At 37.4% G+C, this 21,293-nt stretch overlaps 1 protein-coding gene across 1 annotated transcript in view; it reads left to right on the top strand.

The window, feature by feature from the left end:
* The first annotated feature begins 3,363 nt into the window (after positions 1-3,363).
* LOC140237863 (glycine receptor subunit alpha-3-like) overlaps positions 3,364-21,293 on the top strand; it is a 77,702-nt gene continuing 59,772 nt past the window's right edge. Inside the window, exon 1 of the mRNA XM_072317794.1 lies at positions 3,364-3,425. Within this exon, the coding sequence (XP_072173895.1) occupies positions 3,364-3,425 (62 nt within the window). The remainder of the gene's footprint in view (positions 3,426-21,293) is intronic.

Below are 21,293 nucleotides of genomic sequence, written 5' to 3' on the forward strand. Positions count from 1 at the left end.
GCAAAACATGAGTTGCATTATTAATACTGACGAAGTGAATCCTATGCAATTTTTTCATTCGTGTTTATTTCGATAGGCTTGTGCCGAAAGGGTGGGTTGGGTGGTGGCGCGTCGCGTTAATGGGAACACCACCCTTCGTCCAAAGCCCCCCCCCCCCCCCGGTTTTGCCGAAGGGGTGCGTTGGGAGCGTTGGGTCGCCCCGCGTTGACTGGAACCCCACCTGGCTTCGTCCAAAGCCCCCCCCCCCCCGGTTTTGCCGAAAGGGTGCGTTGGTACTTTTTCTCATGTAATATTAAAAGACGAGTGTTGAATTCATATTCAACCTTCAAACAACCATTTCAAAGAGGCTATCGTCCGGATCGGTTTACACTCTATTACCACTTGGTCTACAGCCAGTTGGTCTAATAGACTGTTTAATATCAGTTGGTCTAATAACCAGTTGGTCTAGTCATCATATCGTCCAATTACTGTTTGGTCTAATTGTTATTTGGTTTAATTACTATTTGGTCTACAGTCAGTTCGTCTAATAATAGCCATTTGGTCTATTTTTGGTCTAACACCAATCTATATCATCAAATACCGATTTGGTCTATTATGAGCTGGTCTAATTCCATTTCGTCTAATCATCAAAAGGTCTAATATAAAACCAAATTTGTCCAATGTAAATTTGGTGTACACATCATTAATTTTGGTCCATTGCCCAGTTGGTCTAGCCTCTGTCTATCATCATTTAGTCTACACCCATTTAGTCTAATAACCATTGATCTTATCGTCATTTGGTCTAATAGCCAGCCTCCTGGTCTAATCAGGTACCATTTGGTCCAATCATCCTTTCGTGTATAATTATGACCAACTGGGCTATTTTTATTTATTTATTTTTTTTTTTTTTGGGGGGGGGGGCTTTTTATTGATATGTACACCAAATTTATATTGGACAAATTTGGTTTTATTTTGGACCATTTGATGATTAGACGAAATGGAATTAGACCAACTCATAATAGACCAAAAATAGACCAAATGGCTATTATTAGACGAATTGACTGTAGACCAAATAGTAATTAAAGCAAATAACAATTAGACCAAACAGTAATTGGACGATATGATGACTAGACCAACTGGTTATTAGACCAACTGATATTAAACAGTCTATTAGACCAACTGGCTGTAGACCAAGTGGTAATAGAGTGTAAACCGATCCGGATGATAGCCTCTTTGAAATGGTTGTTTGAAGGTTAAATATAAATTCAAAACTCGTCTACATGAGAAAAAGTACCAACGCACCCTTTCGGCAAACCGGGGGGGGGGGGGGGGGGGGAGGGGGGCTTCGGACGAAGGGTGGGGTTCCAGTCAACGCGACGCGACCCAACGCTCCAACGCACCCTTTCGGCAAAACCGGGGGGGGGGGGGGGGCTTTGGACGAAGGGTGGTGTTCCCATTAACGCGACGCGCCACCACCCAACCCACCCTTTCGGCACAAGCCATTTCGATATGTCGATAAGATAGTGAACAGGGCCGTGTACTTACAACAATAACAATAACAGTAACATTATTTCAGTACTCACATCAGTCATCGTGTCTCCTAATAATTGTGACATCTGCAGTGCATATAATAATATTTAGATCACATAAAACAGTTTATCACAATATTAGGAGATGACGCATTTTCATGAAAAGCATCACAACTTTCCAACAATATACCTCAACAATTTTGAAATTTGATATCGCTGTTATGGTAATATTTCTCATGCTTCAGAAATGTGTGTATTCATCATGTCTTGATAGACCTCATTTAAAATCTATCTTCTTCTCACATCCTTTAGAGTTAAATTTGATCCTCGTTATTAACTTGTGCGTTCTGTGGCATTTTAATACCTTTTGCATACACGCATAGACCGGTACTGTATGGTAAAACTCAAGGAATATACATGCCAAAAGTTGTAATCTGAAAGTCGCGCATAAACTGGCTTATTCCCACAGGTGATAAAATTGATTACCGTAACTTGAGAAGGGACTTCGGTACACACCAGAGAGCAATGTACTTCAGGAGGATGAAGTAGTAGCAATTCGATACTAATAGGACAGGGAAATGTTCCATAATTATATCTCAATTGATTGCAATTTAGATCATGTGCAGGCGATATTTTACTCCGACGTGGCATGCCATCAATATCTTATTTACATTATCTATGGAAAAGAAAAACTTCTAGCTGTTAAGAGAAAAAACTGCGTGCGTTCTCTAATTTTTGTGTGTTTTTCATAATACAGGCAAGTGTTTTACATCTTGGCTGTAATGTACTATACGTAAAGCCATTGAACAACAGAGTTCTCAAGGTTTTCATTTGATGGAAATCGTCTATCGCCATCTACGTTGAAAATACTGATTTCGTCGGTGGTTACAGCTGAAGACAGTTTCGGCAGCAACGCAGAATGCCGTTAGCAGTCAAGTGGCATTATGCAGGAGTAATGAATCTCTTCAAGGATGTTGACAGACTCATTTTATAGGGGCGTTACTAGGAAGAAAAAAGAGAGTGAGAGAAAGTTAGAGAGAGTGCGAAGGAGAGAGACTGGGAAGAGTATAGATGAATGCTCCCCCAAGTTATTCTCAACATCAAATCTCAAATATTATACAGTGCTCCCCTCTCTTCCCCGTCTTCCTCTCCCTGTCCACTCACCGTCAATCTTGCTTTCTCGTTCTTTTCTCTTTATATTTGTCTTTTCCTCTCTCCCTAAAGACCCCCCCCCCCCCATCTCTCACCTTCTCGCCCTCTCTCTCTCTCTCTCTCTCTCTCTTTCTGTATCTCTATCATATTCGTGAAACGACTCAATGTTCGGGCAAAAACGCAGTTAAAACAAAAACAAAAACAAAACACGAAAGCAATTGAACAAAGTGATGAAATTAATTGATGTAAAACTGATGTGGAATCCGATTCATTATTGGTGGCAGATACTGGTTGGAATCGAGTGTCGTAGACTGGAGGTTATTTAGGATGGCATTACATAGAGAGTGGCTGTTATTTGCTTCGTATGGACAGCAGCATGTACGTGTATGAAGGACATGAGTGCGCCGTGAGGCACGTGCGTTCCATTGTCTTATCGTCCGTGCGCCGTCACATATTATACCATGTAGTGCGGTTGCTTGATGTCGCTTTCTCCTGAGCTTCAGTTCCAGCGAAGTGGCGACAAGTTCATCTCGCTATCTTGAGTGGATGTATATATACGTATTTACATGTGATGTTTCAGTCTTCGTAGATCAGGAACGAGCACGACGACACAGCACTGGAACTTGAAGGGGAAAAATCCATAGTTTTGACAGCTAAAGTTTTCACCGGCCAAAAAAAAAAAAACAACAACAAACAAACAAACATGCATCAAGCTCGCCCATTCGCTTTGGTCTTGATCACCGTGCTGTCTTGGCAGATGGTCAGGTGAGTTTGATTAGTTGTTAGAGAACTCCAGAGATTACCTCGTGCATTTTGTTTTTTTGTTATTTGATGGCACAGTCTTCATTCCACCCTTCTCCCTTGCTCTCTCCTCTTTATACATTATAAAAAGTACATACATTGAATTGAATTGAATTGAATTGAATTGAATTGAATTGAATTGAAATGAATTTACTTCTTTTATTTTACGACGAGATCCAAATACAATACATACCATGAGTTCTAAGCATAGAAAATTCCTATGAATACAACAAAGATTGAGATATACCTCATTTTCATCTTATGCCTTTTTCGCGGCGGAATCCATCGCTGACTATTTATAGATCTGCATGTTTAAGACTTTCCAGAGTATTTATGACCTGATTTTTCCCTCTCTATTATTCCCCCATCCTTCTCCCACACTCTTTCCGTCCATTTATCTGCCTTTACCCGGCTCCATCTTTAAAAAAAAAAAAAACTAATGTATTGATCGTTAGTAGCGTTCTGCAAAGAGAGCGCCACAAATCAATTTCGGAGGAGTTGCTGATGACGCGAATATAGATGGAAGAGGCTGAAATCTGTTTTCATAGCTTGGGGGTTCTCGCAGGGTATAATCCGGCAAGTGCGGTTTGCAAATATAGGGTATTCCCCTCTTTAAGGTTTGTATAGGTGACTGAAGGTATCATCAGCATAAAAATGTCACGGCGTTCTTTGTGTGTGTGTGTGTGTGTGCGTGTGTGTGTGTGTGTGTGTACTTGCATGTGTTTGTGTAAATCAGTTTAAGTTTTTTTTTTTTTTTTTTCAAATACATTTTAGAGCAAATCCGTTGTATTGAAAACCGGCACTAATACTTGTTTTGTGAGCGTGCGAAAGTTCGATTCTCTGATTCTATAATAATGTGAAAATGTTAGTCCGCGAATGTTAGCGCAAGAGCTTGCTTTAAGTTCATCTGTAATTTTGTAGACATAAGTATTTCTAGGAAAAGCCTGTGAACAGTATATGAATGAGACATTACGTGCCACTACCACTAAATCATATTGTTGTACACAATGCTTGCATACTTACTGATATTGTACAACGATCAAAAAGGGGGAAAATAAAAGTAAACGAGTGTATGGTGCAGTTATAGGCTTCACGTTGATTTGCAATTACTTAAGAGATCAAACTTATGTGCAGCTAACATTATAAACTATACTCAACAACACAAAACCCTTTTTGATACAGTGAGTAAACACATCAAGTGCTAACGGATTCAATTATGACTATTTTAAGTATCAAGGAACACCATAAACATCCAAAATATAAAGTACAAGACTGAAACTAGGGTTGATTTTAAAATTCTTCGAAATTAATACCAGCTATAATAAGCGTTACCATGGGGATCTACTATGGCACCGGTTGACGAAAGCTAAGAACATGACTATGTTTACAATAATTACGAACTCTGCGATTCTGTGTTGGTGTGGATGTTTGTTGTTTATATCTTACGAAAAAGTACCATACCGATAAGGTCACAATGTATAGTCCAGAAAGATACTATTATTATCATACCATTATATAAGTAACATCGACATTAGTAACAAGCATTAAACACTTGCTTAAATGACAAAAATGAAAACATAGCCCCAGATAGAAGCCCCCTATTCTATAACCTAAGGGTTCATCGTCAACCACTTAATTCGTCAATCATTTGATTTATCATTGTGGGTTTTTTCTTACATTATCTTATTTGTACAAACTTTGCTTAGCTGCTCGAGCTCTGAAGCACCTCAATTCCCTCTTTCGATCCCGATGTTCAGCGTGTTGGCTTTTCCTTTCGTGTTTCCTTTTCTTTCTTTCCTTTCTTTCCATTATTCTTTTGTGCTTTATAACTTTCAATTGTATACCCTTCTGTCAAGTCATGTAATGTCGTGTGTTTCTCCTGTCTTGTTCCGTCCTGTTTTGTTCTATCATGTCTTTGTAAACAAATAGTTCACACGAAGAATCATTTGAGTGGTCCACAATTTTCAAGCATGCTTTTCAGTGGACCTCTCAATTCTTTCTTCTTTTTTTTTCTCCAGACATGACTTTGTATTTTGCCGGTATGCATGTATAATTTTGTATTTGTTAATTATTATCCACCATGTAAAGTCGAATACATGCCTATGTTATATTCATTTCGCGTTATGTTTGCCGAAAAAGAGAGAAAGGATGAAATAAATGAAATGAAATGAAATGAAATGAAATTCACATAGTTGGAAAAATCCAAACCATAAACATGACCAAACCCCCCCCCCAAAAAAAAAAAAAAAAAAAAAAAAAAACCCACCAGTTATGACCAATAAAATCGTTATGCCATTGCTGTTTTCATAGATAAGCCTGTAGCGGTCATTCACCGCAAGTGTAGTGACGAAATGTGCTGGTCACCGTGCCGTATCATGGCGATAGATTATAGTGCCTTGTCACCGAGCAGTTTACATAAAACTCTTCAGTATAAGATGTAACATTATTCTGTGCTTTAATTTGGGAGACAATCGCGGTGAGGATTGCACTTAGGTGCACTTTTAGGGGGGCATACAATTTGAACTATAGGTTAGAGATCATTAACCTTTGAGCCCATCAACGGAATGTTGCTTATCATTTCCTATCATCATGCCCTTCTTAATATACCATTGCCTATCTTATTCAAGAAATGTTATAGGACAAGTAAAATTCGTTGTAAATCTGCACAAAAAGAGAAAGAATGTAAACGAAAATGCCTCTTTCAGAGAGAAACGCGATTATTAATCTTCAAGAATTAATGCTTGGCCGAGTTATTAAAGTTAAAGAATAACACGTCGATTTGGGATTTTGAAAATTATGCACCGATACAAGCAATATCATGACGAAGAAAAGGCTCAACGTTATTGAAAGATATTATCTTTATTTACTCGTGAAACACTAATAACGAAAAGCACCAAACACAGAATGCTGAGGATGCCTAGAATTATATCAGGAGATGGGTCATAGAGGAAGAGAATTAAAAGTCGAAGAAAATGTGTAATTTTCTAAGAAAGATGGAGAAAGATAGAGAATCTTTAGTAGGATGATTATTCGCTATCTCTTATGTCAGCGAAACTGCCATCTATAGAGGGAGAATGAGAACAAAATAGTCAAGCCGTCTGTGGATACTTGAACAGCACTAGACTGTGTAAGCTCGGAACGATTCAGGCTATCTATTTTCTCAAGTATTGAGAGGAAGATTCTAGCATAAACAAAGTCATATAAATTGTACTGGTACCCGCACTGATAGGGTCAGGATATTATACCCTGCACGCAAGAGCAATGGTTATTAGGCTCAACATCCCCCGGCATTGCGTAACTCCGCTAGTCATCTTCTGTACGCGTGTTTTTATAATGCATTTTTATATCCTCAATTAAGTGCATAATAATAGGGCATAATATTTATCAAAGTACAGTGTAAAGACAAGGTCTCGTTACAGGAACATGTAAAATAGTGGTGATTTACAAATACATAGACAAAAACACTTTACAGCAATACTGAATTGTACATTATCTCCTTGTATAATCACGTAATTATTTCAGATCATTACAACTTATGAAATGAATGAAAATGAGAGTAATTACACAAAGTAAGTTTCTCCCAAACAAAGTCATTATTTCTTTCTTTTTTTAATTTTACAACCGAATCAAATAAGCTGGAGCAGAGTGAAAGTCTTTTTTTCTTTTTCTTTCATTTTTGTTCCCTCATTCCATGGAGGTAGAATTGTACCTCCATGCTCATTCTATTTCCCGGAGGAAGCGGCATCCCAATGAATAGGAAAGGACGCAAAAATATTATTGCTCTCCGAGAATTTTCAACAGACCATCATCTAAAGTAAGAACATCGGACGAGTCTGTGAATTCTTCTCTTTTCATTCTGTGTGATGTAATTCTGTCGAATCTAGTCCCAATTTTTATCTGAGTACACTTTCCAATTCACCGACTATCGTGTATCAATATCATGCCAATATCGGGAGAGTTGGCGTGCTAAATTGATACCTTCTGCTGCCAATATATCAAGTCCTTTATTGATATTTTCTAACCATTGATTTGGTATGAAGTGCCTATCAGATCGGATTAAGGGTGAAATATCGGACAGAAGTGATTAATGATGAGTTATAAATGACAGACAGTGTCGCAGGAATTCACGCATTGGTTGTTTGAATATACTCTCATTTCGGCGTCCACTCGCAAGTAAAATGACACGGATGGGGGTATTGTCGAGACTGCATGGGTCAGTGGCTATTATCATGTACCGTTGGTCACTGCCCGTCAACGTCTCAAGTCACTGATGACCTTACTTGTCCACCAAATCTTGACCACTTTCTCTTGACTGTCCGTCGTGCTGTTTTCATATCGATGTATATTTAGTGAACGTTGACGAACTGGTCTTGACTGCTTGGGACTATAGGAATTTCTCCATTAAAAAAGAAAAAGAAAAAGAACTAGCGGTTATTTTGTGACAGTCGATACGGCAGCTCTCATCTAAATTGACTCTCCAATGGTCAGACATGAGTTATGATGCCCTCTAAGCATCATATTGACTATTAGTTATATCAAGATACTTTGAATCATGGTTTCACTAGACGAAATGTATGCACCTAACGCAGTTACTTTAGCATATCTTTAAATTCACTTCACATTTGTTTTACTGGATCCTAAATCGTCGCCAAGCTGTTTAAAGGCTTGTAATGTGATGATGGTTTTTATGCATCTTCACCGACAGATCACTAAATCCCCGCATTTAGCTGAACTGAGAAAGCACTGAAAAAACAAAATGAGAGTTAATTTGATGTTATGGCGCTTAAAAGTTCAAAGTAACTATCGTTATGATGCAAACGTTATGATGGCATGACTCTTACTGAAATCTGCGATAGGCCTATATAGCCTTCTAGATAATTTTGTATGAATGCCAATATAATTGTTCTTTGTTGAATATGTTACCTTCAAAAGTATGTGTTACTTTTGGATTATATAACTCCCGAATTGCCGTCAGCTGTTTTGCTACACTCGAAATAGATAGATAGACATTCGAAATGCGCATGTAGCACCAGACGCAGCTGCAAATGAGCTTTAAGGCTATATTGATGAATAAACTGATGTTATCATTCATTCGTTCTAAAAATGTCCTGATTTATTGAAAACTTGATCGTCACAAATGTGTCCACTATACAGCTTTAAGTGCACGTCGTTAAAGCCATACTCAACGTGCTTCTCGTTTTAATGATATGGGGCGATTGAAAACGTGCTTTGAATTTCCTTTTACGCACATCGAATGTCCAAACGGCAATCCTGTCCTCTTCAAAGGAAGCAGTTATATATCATTCACATTTTGTCATGGCAGTATTCAAACTGAAATCGTCTCCTTTTTGGTTTCAATATGGCAAATTCCAACAGTGTTCAAAAGGTAATGACAGGCCCACTCAGTTAACCCGTAACCTTTGGGAACAGATTCGGACCTATAAGACTACAGTGACTTCAGACTCTCGAAAGAAACGGATTGATGCTGGTACAGCTGAAGTTTCATTCCTCATTGTCAGTCTGTTAATAAGCTAGCTAGCTCAATCAATATTTGTTTGTTTGTTTTTAAATCCGTTTTCCCCTGATTCACGTTATACTTTTCACAGACCAATTTAATTCCAATTTCCTTTCATTTTTTAGCGGAAAGTCCAGGTAAAATATGATCTTTACTTGGTCGAGATTTTATGGTCACAGTTATGGCGCAAAGAGTGTATAATGATCTTATTCACTGGTAATGTCATTCTTACAAGATTAGTATATTTAAGAAGACAAAAAGTTCTTCGTATACATTCGGATGCCTAATTTCAAAAGTAAACACACGTCTGTATTCGACCAATCAGCAAAGTACAATTCCAGACAAACAAGTAAACTTGATTGTACATTAATGTCACGCGGAAAATTTGAGAGCCCCGTTTTCGTTGATTAATAAAAGTTTGAAACGCGGCGACTTCAGGCATGTTATTGCATAAACAATGGGCGAAATCCTTTACAGGGCTTGCGCGAGCATAGAGTACAATGTTAGTCGAGATGTATTTCTCATCCAAACGACACGTTTTGATTGTTATCAACAGCTGAGTCATCATCGTCTAGAGCTGTTAATAAATCACTTGTGATTCACTCTGTTCGGAACTGCTTTGATGTGCAACACATGAAGTGTCATACCCTAAAAAAGGCCCACATGTTTGAATCTTCGTTGATATTTTTTTCCCCTTTTAATCAAAACCCTTGACTGTATGACAGACAAATTGGCATGTTCGTTTCTTGACTGCGATGGCTTGAGAACCCTCTGTTTCACGAAATAGTCTGAAAAAATAGAATAATAATAAAAACCATGATGATTATAATTACGCAAATTGTCGGTATGAAAAAGAGCTTCAAATATCATCTGTTGTTATAAGGTGACTAAATTCATAATCTGCTTCAGTCTACCATAATGATTCAACATTGAAATTGAGGCATAAACATAACTATATTATGATTTTCCATGGCACCACATATCAATTAAATCATCATAACATAGAGGTAAAGGAATTCAGTCATTTTGATGAACAAAATCTTGGGCTGAAATTTGGCTGTGAGTACAAATTAGTTTGGCCGAATTTAGTCGTAGAATTGATTGAATGTGATAGTGAAGACTAGCGGCTATCGGACAAGCCTGGTAGCTATAACTGAAATGCGTGCTGTTATCAAGCACTGAGTTTACAGTATATTCTCCCTTGTCTGGGATAAGAAAAACACATCCGACTTCTATTTCTGGTGATCCCGGGCCGCGGGTCACAGCTGATGTCGAGCTTTGCATATCATGCTTATAACGAGACATTCACAGATAGGCCTACATAATATTGTTCCTGTGTGAATTCACCATCAGTCAACATTATCCGAACAAGACCATGTAATGATAAAGAGGCATCCATAAAGAAGCATTATATTGTTATCAAAGATTAAACGCAAAAAGAACAAGACAAACGCAAAGAATTAGGTTAGAAAATGGTAGAGTGTCGGACACTCTAAGAATGCTTTGCCGAAATAGGGTATGGTTTTTGCAAAAAAGAAAAAAAGGAAAAAAAAAAACAAAACATCTCGTATTATTTATTTAATCAGCGGAAACGGGTTTGGGATTTTTGTTTTCCTGGCAAGTGTATACGTATATCACTAAGAACGACATAGTACCGTACCAGCTATTCAATCAGTATTCGTCAGAAAGAAACACGAGTTGTATAATTAAAGTAATTCATTAGTTTCTGATGAGTTGGGCTTCAGATCTTTTTCGTTAAATAGTATCAATTTGTTTGTTTTTTTTATCGATGAAAGCAGAGACTTCCACTTTGATTTTTTATTTGAATTCCCGTAATTATTCCGATACTTTCCTTTTTTTCCCCATTCTGCTAATGAATTGCAAACCCTATTAGCTTCTTCCTCTATTCATTTTCGCGTGTTTTTAAGTTACTTTTAATCGTATAGGTAGCACACATTAGGCAAATTATACTGCCTGTATTTATACCCTAGCTCCGCCCCGCCCCCGCTCCGAGCAAATCAGAGAGTTAGAGAAAGTGAAAGAGAGAGGGGGGAGAGAGAGAGAGATAGGAGGACAGAGAGGACAGGGGAGAGAGTGAAGGATAGGGAGAAGTTTACTAGTAGCATTTTCGAGGGATCGGAGGAGGGAGAGGGGGGATACTAGTATACCGGAGTCCCAGAGATAGCGAATAAAGAGTGAGAGGTACAATATTATTGCAATACAGACCGGTATTTCTACATTAAGGCATCCAATATCGAGCATAGTATACATGACCATGCATAATAAAATTATACAGGTATATAGATAAACGAACACACACACACATCAAAATAAAAATGTCTATAGATAATAAATATGCATAGAATATATATATATTTAAATACCTATATACTTATGCATATATAAGTATATGTATATATATATATATATATATATATATATATATATATATATATATATATATATATATGTGTGTGTGTGTGTGTGTGCTTAAATACCTATATACTTATGCATACATAAGTATATTGTAGTCACACACTATACCGTTGATGAGGTTGTCATCATTATCATTGGTAAAAATCCATTCCTCTAAATTGTGTAATTTCATAAATTAAGCGCACAACGGCTGTGACGGGGTTTGCGTTCGTATACTAGTGTTTCAAAATCGTAATGTGTTCAGTGATGCACTCAAACAGACAATGATTTCACTCTCAGTAGTTTCCCCATATATATTACACTACAGATAGCATTGTTTTTTGATCGTCGTTGTATTTGTTACGCCGTGACATTATACTTTTATAATGAACATTTTCATGTGCTCACCTTGGTCTCATGCACAGCCGTGACTGGGAAATAGATCCGTGAGAATGCATATTTTATCGTATCTAACCTCCCATAGTGATGTAATATTTAATGCCTACACACACAGACACACAGACACACACACGGAGAAATATATACATACATATATATATATATATATATATATATATATATATATATATATATATATATATATATATATATATATATCTGTGTTTGTGTGTGTGTGTTGTTAAACACAGAAGTCATGAGAGCGTTGTCCCACGTGCCCATAGTCTTCCAGACATTGCTTCATTGAATAATAGACATTCCATTCCCACACACACACACACACACACACATAATGATGTAGTTTATATAAATTTACTGATATATTCCTCCTAGAGTAGACAGACCCTTATTGCAGTAATTTATGCCATCACAATATGCTGCAGCACATTTTGGTTTCTCGCACGTTTTCTTGCCACTCCACGCGTCATATCAGTTTTATCTGATTTTATAGTCTCTCCCCTTACTGCTCTGTCAAGCGCGTCAACATTATTGTGCTGTCTCGACAGTCGTATACCAGTAACTATGTGAAATGAATATCATCCCAGGAATTATGTTCGTGCATAAAGATGAAAACAACTCTTTCCCGTACGTCAACGCGACGGATCAGGAGTGGCTGTATTGTGTATATAAATAGAAGGTACAATCTCTTTTGATACTGATGTATTCCCATTCGAAACGTTCTATTTTTCTATAGATTTAATATATTGCATTTTCCACTAGTTCTTCTTTTTCGTCATCGTCTTTTCCTTATCAATAATAATAATACTAAAAATAATGATGATGATAATAATGATAGTAATGTTATTAATATCACTATTAAGTAGTAGTACTACTGCTGCTATTACTACTATATAACTAACATAATTTTCAATATCATCCAATATACTCCTGACTTATTGCAGATGCACCTATACCACATGGGTAAGATAATGGTTGAGCTGAGTGTAATGTCATACGGCAAATTTCAGGCCTCATACTTTCCAAATCTGACATACCAGAATGAAAGAAGTAACGCAATAATTTACACCCGGGTCGACTTGACCATCTGGATTATCATAACCCACAAACACTTTGTTCGTTCATGAAGGTGATACAGTATATTGCATCGATGTATATAGTTGTTCTCTGTTCATTTCTCCCTTCTTAAATTCCTTTAATCTGAAGCATTCAAACTACCCATTTATCATTCCCTATAGAGCTTCCCATTTCACGCGAGATGATATCGAATACAGAGTGTGGAGTGTGTGCCATTTGGTAATAGCAGATATCCAAATGAAAGATAAATGCACCATTTAAATCCAAGGCCATCGCGTCAATCCCTAGCCTTTATGAAGATCTTCCAGATAATAATATGAACACGGGAAAGGGTATGGAGTGAGGGAAAAGGACGTAGTGTGCCTTTTTGCTTCTTACACTCCCGAATGCTTGGATTTAGTTTCATATTCATTTTGTTTATTTCGTTTCCATCAAAAATACACTTGCAAATAAACAGTAAGAATACAAAATGACACGAAATCCGTACAGCAATGTAATTAAGGAAAATACTGTAAAATGAAATACAATAAATATTGTGAACTTTATGACAAACACCAAATTAAACTTGTTGGGAATGGAGGGGACTGTTATACGATTGTGAAAAAAAGAACTTGAATTAGGAGTTGGAAGTATAGCTCATTCTGCTATACATAAGGAATTATATAAAAACAAATTCTTTAATCTGAAAGTAAAATATCAAGACTTAAAGCTTTATATATATATATATATATATATATATATATATATATATATATATATATATATATATATATGCACTGTTACCAGGAAAGAAGCTTTTAAACTGTGACGCAAGATATTGAGACAGTCAAACTTTATTTGTGTGTGTGTGTGTGTGTGTGTGCGTGTGTATGTGTGTGTGTGTGATTAATCAAAGTCATGCTAACGATAATAGTGAACATGAAAACATAATTATGTTTATGCATGGTATTGGCCACGTAAATTGGAAACATTGGGGGGAGGGAAGTATGCATAACCAATCAATTTCTCTACGTAAGGTAACTAATCTGATCAGAAGTGTCACACTCAACTGAAACACTCAGTCTAGGTAGATAAAGGCTAGTGTACTGGGGCATGAATGTCAATGCTTGGAGCCCTGTGATGTATGTGCCATATTACTTGTCGCTATATATGATGGACAAGACTTGGACAAGCTTTCAGGTTGCTTTGATATAACCCTGTGTTTCAAATGCGTGCCAATAATTGCAAAGAAGGATGATTGAACTGCCACAATTTCAACGGTTTATTTTCAGTCGTTGTCATCACACATGTTGAAAACCGCACCACAATCATGCAAGCATGATTCGTATTTAGAGACGAACAGACCAAAGTGAAGCAATCTTAATAGCAATTCTCCTGGTCTTCGCATATCTCGTCCTTACCTTCACTTTATTATCTACTCCATATCCTTCTCCACCCCTTCCCTCTTCCAGCATTATAATCTCGCCACATCCGCCTATCACCCCTCATCATTCCCCCTATCACCAGCCCCCCTCCCCCCTCCCCAACTCCCATCCCTCTCACTTCCCGATATTGAGTGTCGGCATTCTTCTACGCTTCATCATCGGAACTCTGCCCGCTTTTCTGCGTCAAATTTCCCACTACTGTGAGTTATCGGCTGTCTATACTGGTTTGAGTTCTCTTTCTCTTTTTCAAATTCTACCTCCTCTCTCACTGCAAAGTATTGGAGTAGAATAAACGATAGAATGGAAGCACCCTTTACTGGCTGTGGATGGAGTTGACCATATATAGCAATAAATCACCAGTAATATAGAATAGAGACAAACGGAAAAAAGGATAATAGGGAGAGGAGAGAGAGAGAGAGAGCGAGAGAGAGAGGAAGAGAGCATGCGTGTGTGTGTGTGTGTGTGTGTGTGTGTGTGTGTGTGTGTGTGTGTATGTGAAAGCGCGAATGGATAACTTTGACGACGTTTCCTCCACTGAGAAAAACACACGTTTCCACTTGCCGTGCTGATAAAATAGACATTACAGGTGAATGTTTGCCGAGTCAATTGCTTTAGTTGGTGTTTGTTCTTGTGGATCTTTATACAATCCTAAATCATTTTGAGTGACTCTGACTAGCCAAGGACGACATTTCCGTGTACCTAATGGGACAAAAGGGTAGAATATTTGATATCTATTTAATATACCTGGAAACTTTTAAATGATAGACGTAATGTGATAAAAGTCATATTCTGATCTTATGAGTCAATCCCAATTTTACATTTCGGCTAACCAAGGTAAAGAGACACCTGGCTAGGCGGGATAAAACGGATTAATAAAACGGAAATGAGCGTAGAACCTCAAGGTTGTTACACATAGCCATTTTTATTAATGCGCTTAGAATGTTTTTCTCGTCTGTCTAGCGTTGAAGAGAATGTTTCAATATTTCGAGTGTACAAATTCTTCAGACATTTTCTGTAGTTTTCTATTAGTGTGCCTATTTCCGATATCAGCATTATAGACGATGATATTTATTATGATATTATAGAATACTTATGAAATAAGAAAGTATAATGTGTTGTATGGTATGGTTTGTATGTGTAGTGTGTGTGTGTGTGCGCGCGCGCGCATGTGCGTGTGTCTGTCTGTCTGTCTGTCTGTGTATGTACGTGTTTATGGACATCCCGTTCGAGTCGACCAACGATGCATATCAACTTCCTATTAAGACAGCTCAAAAATTGACTTAACTTTGAACTCTTGTATATTCCAGTCAACCACATGTGGAGAACACAACATTACTTCAGATCCTGACGCAGCGTGCGAGGTGTTAAAGCGTGCAATGATTACAACGGCCCACAGATCGTATATGAAGAATTTTATCTCAAAACGAGCTAATTCCATTCTTGTTAAGTTGAGATATTTGCGATTAAAGCTGCTTAAAAAGAAAGAAAATGATGAGAAATACAGTATATCTTTAATCATAACTTCTAGAATATTACTTGTTATGTCACAAGTGAGGTATTACTGGAAAGGTTTAATTTTGCTCTATCTGATGATGGACTTACTTTGATATAATATGTGTAAAAATGTCGCTTAGCTCATTTTGCAGTAAAAATTCTTCACATGTGGACCTCTGACAGAGATTATAAAACCAATAAAATTAACAGTCTAAACAGCAACATGAGGAGGGCAAGTACACGAACGATGTACGTATACTCCCCGTGAGATGATAAATGACTTTATAGCGAACATCGCGCACGAGTGGTACTAACAAGATCAGTTATCAGGGCGACTCCCACCTCCCAGCGTGAATCGCAAGATTGTAGAGTTTACATTTGGAAACGAAATGTTAGGCCCCCGTATAACATAACGCCCTCACGACGAATGGATCTAACAAAACATATGTGTGTAGCTTATGGTTAGGTTGACTTGGTCAAATCCTTAAAGGTAAATTCATTCTCAATATTACATGAGGTTTCAGTGCATAGAAAAAAAAAATATTTGTAGCATACATCCATGCAGTTTGAAAAAAAAAAATCCCGTTAAAAGGTTACAATTTTCCCTTTTACAATCTTTGTTAAATCCATGTGGCGTCTTCGCTGGAAAAGAATACTACAACTTATTCATGACGTGTATAGGGCGACGATTTTATGAAGAGAATGTAACGAGAGTTTCACAAAGTATATAAACCATTCCTTTATATAAAAATTAGACATTCTATTGAATTATTACTAGTCCCGTTAAGGGCTTTATTCGTACCATATGTTCTGAAAGAAGTAAGTCAAGTGTTCTTTTGTTATGATATGCTAAAAGATGGAAATGTGAATTATAATTATGGGCACGTTTTTATTATTACAACAAAAAAGAGTCACATATAAAAGAAAATATGATAGTGCAGATACATAAGTGGCAGCTTATAAAACAAAATTATATCTAAGGCTCTATACATCAGTCTCACTCATTGTTTTACTGGTTCATTATAATAATGGAATATATAATATGCATGTACATAGAAATATATGTATATATATATATATAATAACTCTTAATTCTCTTTGCTCGTGTGGTCAGAAGCTATATAGTGTGTATATGTGCCACATACACACATTAACCTGACATAAACCCAAAGGATGTAAATCAACTTTGGAATAAATATATATGTGTGTGTGTGTGTGTGGAGTGTGTGTGTGTGTGTGTGTGTGTGTGTGTGTGTGTGTGTGTGTGTGTGTGTGTGTGTTGCGTTTTAGGATGTCTGTGTGTAATATAAGTATATACAAAGATACTACATATGATAATATGGGCGTTTTCATGCCACTACAGGTTTTTCACATATGTGTATAGATATGTATTCAATTATTCATATATATCACAAATCTCCAGCAAATTACCCTAATTGAAATCCTGCATTTCTGGTCAAGGTTCTATCCTTGGTAGATATTTTCAGCTTGATATGGCGGCGATATTTTTCAAGGTGCCTTATATTCTCGTAGGCATTTGCCGACATTATAATGAAACAAACGTGGGACGATAGCGAAGCAGTCGTTGTGCTATATGCTACAAAGTCATTTAGCCTATTTTGATATGCAGTGATCTGCTGAATTCGATGTTCTGTTATTACATATATACATATTTGCGAAAATGTTTGTTTGTACTTTCTTGTTTCTTCCTTTGTGGCGGTGATATGGGGACGGGGCAAAAGAAAATATCTATGAAAGCATTAAGAAATCATTAAGCGATTATATTCTGGAATACAGATTAAAAGGCAAATAGTTTAAGTAAAAACAAACAAACAAAAGCACACACAAAAAAAGAGACAGTGATGAGGGTGGTATCCTTTAAAAAAAAAGACACAAAAACCCTCCAGCGAAGACAGAAAAGGAGGAGACCACTGACCCACAGGATGCAATTAAGCAGAAGCTGAATGAATCTAGATGTCTGCAAGGTGTGTTTGAGTCGAGGGAAAGGTGGAGGAGCGTGCCAACGGAGGAGGAGGAGGAGGAGGAGGAGGAGGAGGAGGTAGAAGATGGAGAAGAGGAAGATGATGATGATGAAAAAGAAGAAGAAGAAGATGAAGAAGAGGAGGAAGAAGAAGATGATGATGATGATGAAGAAGAGGAAGAAGAGGAGGAAAAAGAAGATGGTGAAGAAGAATAAGAGGACGAAGAAGAAGATGATGTTGATGATGATGATGATGATGATGATGAGGAGGAGGAGGAGGAGGAAGAAGAAGAAGAAGAAGAAGAAGAAGAAGAAGAAGATGATGATGATGATGATGATGATGATGATGATGATGATGAAGGAGGAGGAGGAGGAGGAGGAGGAGGAGAAGAAGAAGAAGAAGAAGAAGAAGAAGAAGAAGAAGAAGAAGAAGAAGAAAGAAGCGCCGCGACAAGTTGAGCACGCTTAATTAGTGACTTGTCGAAAGCTGCATTTCACTTGGGAGGGAGTCAAAGCCGACAGGATATTGATTGTGATCGACATCGAGACCGTGTGCCGTCATGGAATCCATCGATACCAATAAATCTTTAGAACCACACCATGAAACTAGATGTTCGCTTTCCTAGTAGCAGCACATACTGCGAGAGACACGCGAGATTCCACATTTGACATTTCACCACATTATTGAACACATGAGCGTTCGGAACTTGACGCGGGAAATGAGTTGTACATAGTACAATAAACACACAAGAAAAACAAGGTTATCGAAGAGAATGTCAATTTTGTGAAAGGTCAGTGCAACACACACACGCGTAGTGTAGGTACACTTTAGATGGTGAATTGCCTTGAAGTAACCAGGGAGACATCTTAAAGGTGTCTTTGCTATTCAATAACATTTGAAGATTTATTGAGAAAAACTTGCTGAGAAACTGCAGATGTCTTGCAGGTTGTGTCACTCAAGAAAGAAGTAGGAAATGAGGGCATACAGTAAGTTGTGACAGAATCGTGGAAAAGGTGGAGATACATACATACACACAAACGCACACTAATGTACAAACATAACAATTCACAGATGTATTGTACACCATGATTATTATGCGCGATAATAATTATAACGCGATATGATCAATACAAGGAGAACAAAACGACATACACAAACAACTTCATGAAATTAAACAATTAACCAACATGCATGGCAACTTCGAAAATTGGCTATAGTTCTTTGTGTTTTTCTTTTCTTCCGTTTGTCCTTTCTATTTGTTCTATTAAGTATATTCTTTCTATTTACAACATAACAATAATAATGATCATAATAATGATAATAGTAATAATAATTATTATTATAATAATAATAGGTAGTGCTCTGACAATGAAAGGACGAAGAAGGGGACAAATGAAACAAATTAGCTCAACAGTAATTATGACAATTATCATTCTATATAGATATCTGCAGTAGTATAGAGGAACGTTATGATTTTTAAGCTTTTTTTTTCTCCTTTCTCTTTTATTTTGATGTATATAAATGACCCACGATACTAGAGACAGACATGACCTTTAGTTCTTTGACTTTTCCAAAACAGAACTTTTTGAAAATTACGACTTTCAAACCTCATCGATCGACAAAAAAAAAAAAATCTATGGATGCAAAGTTTTACAAATGCACTTTAAAAAGTGGGTCTAATGTTCAAAGCAACAAGATTGCATGTGAACGCGCAACAGAGTACCCAAGTGATGATTTCACAGTCGTTTGTTATAGCTTGGGTTGGAACCAGGCGCGAACGTGGTAGCATCGATAGTGTTCAAAGATATTCGGGGCAGATGAGCTTATTTAGATACAGTTTTTCCATGGCGATGAATGGCTAGGACATTCCACTTCGGTACTCTCAATCAACCATCATTAAACAGAATATTCAGTGAGGTTTCCTTTTGGTATAAAAGTAACAAACACAGAGTAGTTTTACGCTTGCAAGAGTATGAGAGCATGTACCCGTATACAAAGATACAAGTCAGTGTTCTCACATTTCATAAAATGTTACACTATGATGTTTTAGTTCCAAACTTTAGTCGCTGTTACGAGCTCGGCAACGAAAGCTGAACCAAACTAGGTAGAAAATCGTGTAGGTAAATGAAGTATTGGGATGGGGGTGGGGGACGCGCAAGATACAGACACGACCGTCTAATTGAAAGAGAGGTACCTTCTAGCAAGCGATGTCACAGTTTCCCGTCGCTCAGATGAAGTAAGAGGGGAAAACGTATTATGTATTTTAAATCATAGCATAAAATTAGCCCCCCCCCCAAAAAAAAAAAAAAAAGAAAAAAAAAAGAGAGAAAACAAATCTCTGATTGAGCACTCCAGTCAGGGCTCCTATCAATGTTATGATGTGAATTTGATGCCATCATATCAACAACTGCAGAAATCCTATGATTCATATCTGTCAGGAGCTAATTGAAAAAAAGCAATCATTTATCAAACGTGCACACAGGCACACCATTATACATACATGTGATCACATTGCTCCTGCTTCCACTTCAATTTAATCGAACATTAATAAGACAGGTGTGCATTTACTTCTGTCGTGTCTGTACGTCAATTTAGGAGGCAGTGCTGTGTGGTATCCTAGCTCTCTCTTCAATATATGTACGACCAAAAAAAAAAAAGCGATAGGATCAAATTACAATTTGGAAGTCATGGATGAAGAAACAGGCGGTACCTCTCACTGCGCGGATTGAGGGAGGTCAAGAGAGATTATTATTGTGTGCTTACTCATATGCAACATCGGGTAGCCATGTAGTAACGCGATGAAAATCGTATCATATAGATATGATATCGATAAAAGTAATTACATTTAGGTGAGTTCGATTGGACTGAAAGTATAGAGGTTTTTCCTAATTGGGTCGCCAACGGATGCCTTGAAAGGAAAATTCAAGCAATAAGAGCAAATAATAAGGTTTCGAAAGATTTTACCTTAAAAAAGTAACTCTGTTTGAGTATACTGGTGATCCGTTTCTGTTGATACTCGTACGACTCTATCAGTTTTTCTTGTTTCACTTCATCATACTTTCGTCCTGTTTCCATTTTCTCAAGAATGGCTGCATCTAGTTTTGCGCGGGTATATTGATTATTGTCAGCAACAAGAAAGGGGGGGGGGGCATACACACACACACACTCCTCCCTCTCGCTCTTTCTCTTTCCTTCTTTATCCCTATAGCTTTCTTTAAAACCAGCCACACGATACCGTATTTGTATTAGCCATAGTCTCCCCTCACCTCCATTCTATGACACCCCCCCCCCCTCCCTACTGAATTTCTCTTAGTGGTTTGATTTTTTTTTCATACAGATTGAGTGCCTCCTATGTATTCACAATCTTGATGATTAAAATTCCACCTGACTGCATCGCTGCCTCCTATTTCCTCCCTCTCTCTTCCATTATTTTACTCCTGACGATTCTATTCCACCCCACATGTCTGCTTCCCTTGCGAGAGGAACCCGGATTTTATCTTGATGTAAT

Source organism: Diadema setosum, chromosome 14, assembly GCF_964275005.1.
Source record: "Diadema setosum chromosome 14, eeDiaSeto1, whole genome shotgun sequence".
NCBI lineage: Eukaryota > Metazoa > Echinodermata > Echinoidea > Diadematoida > Diadematidae > Diadema > Diadema setosum.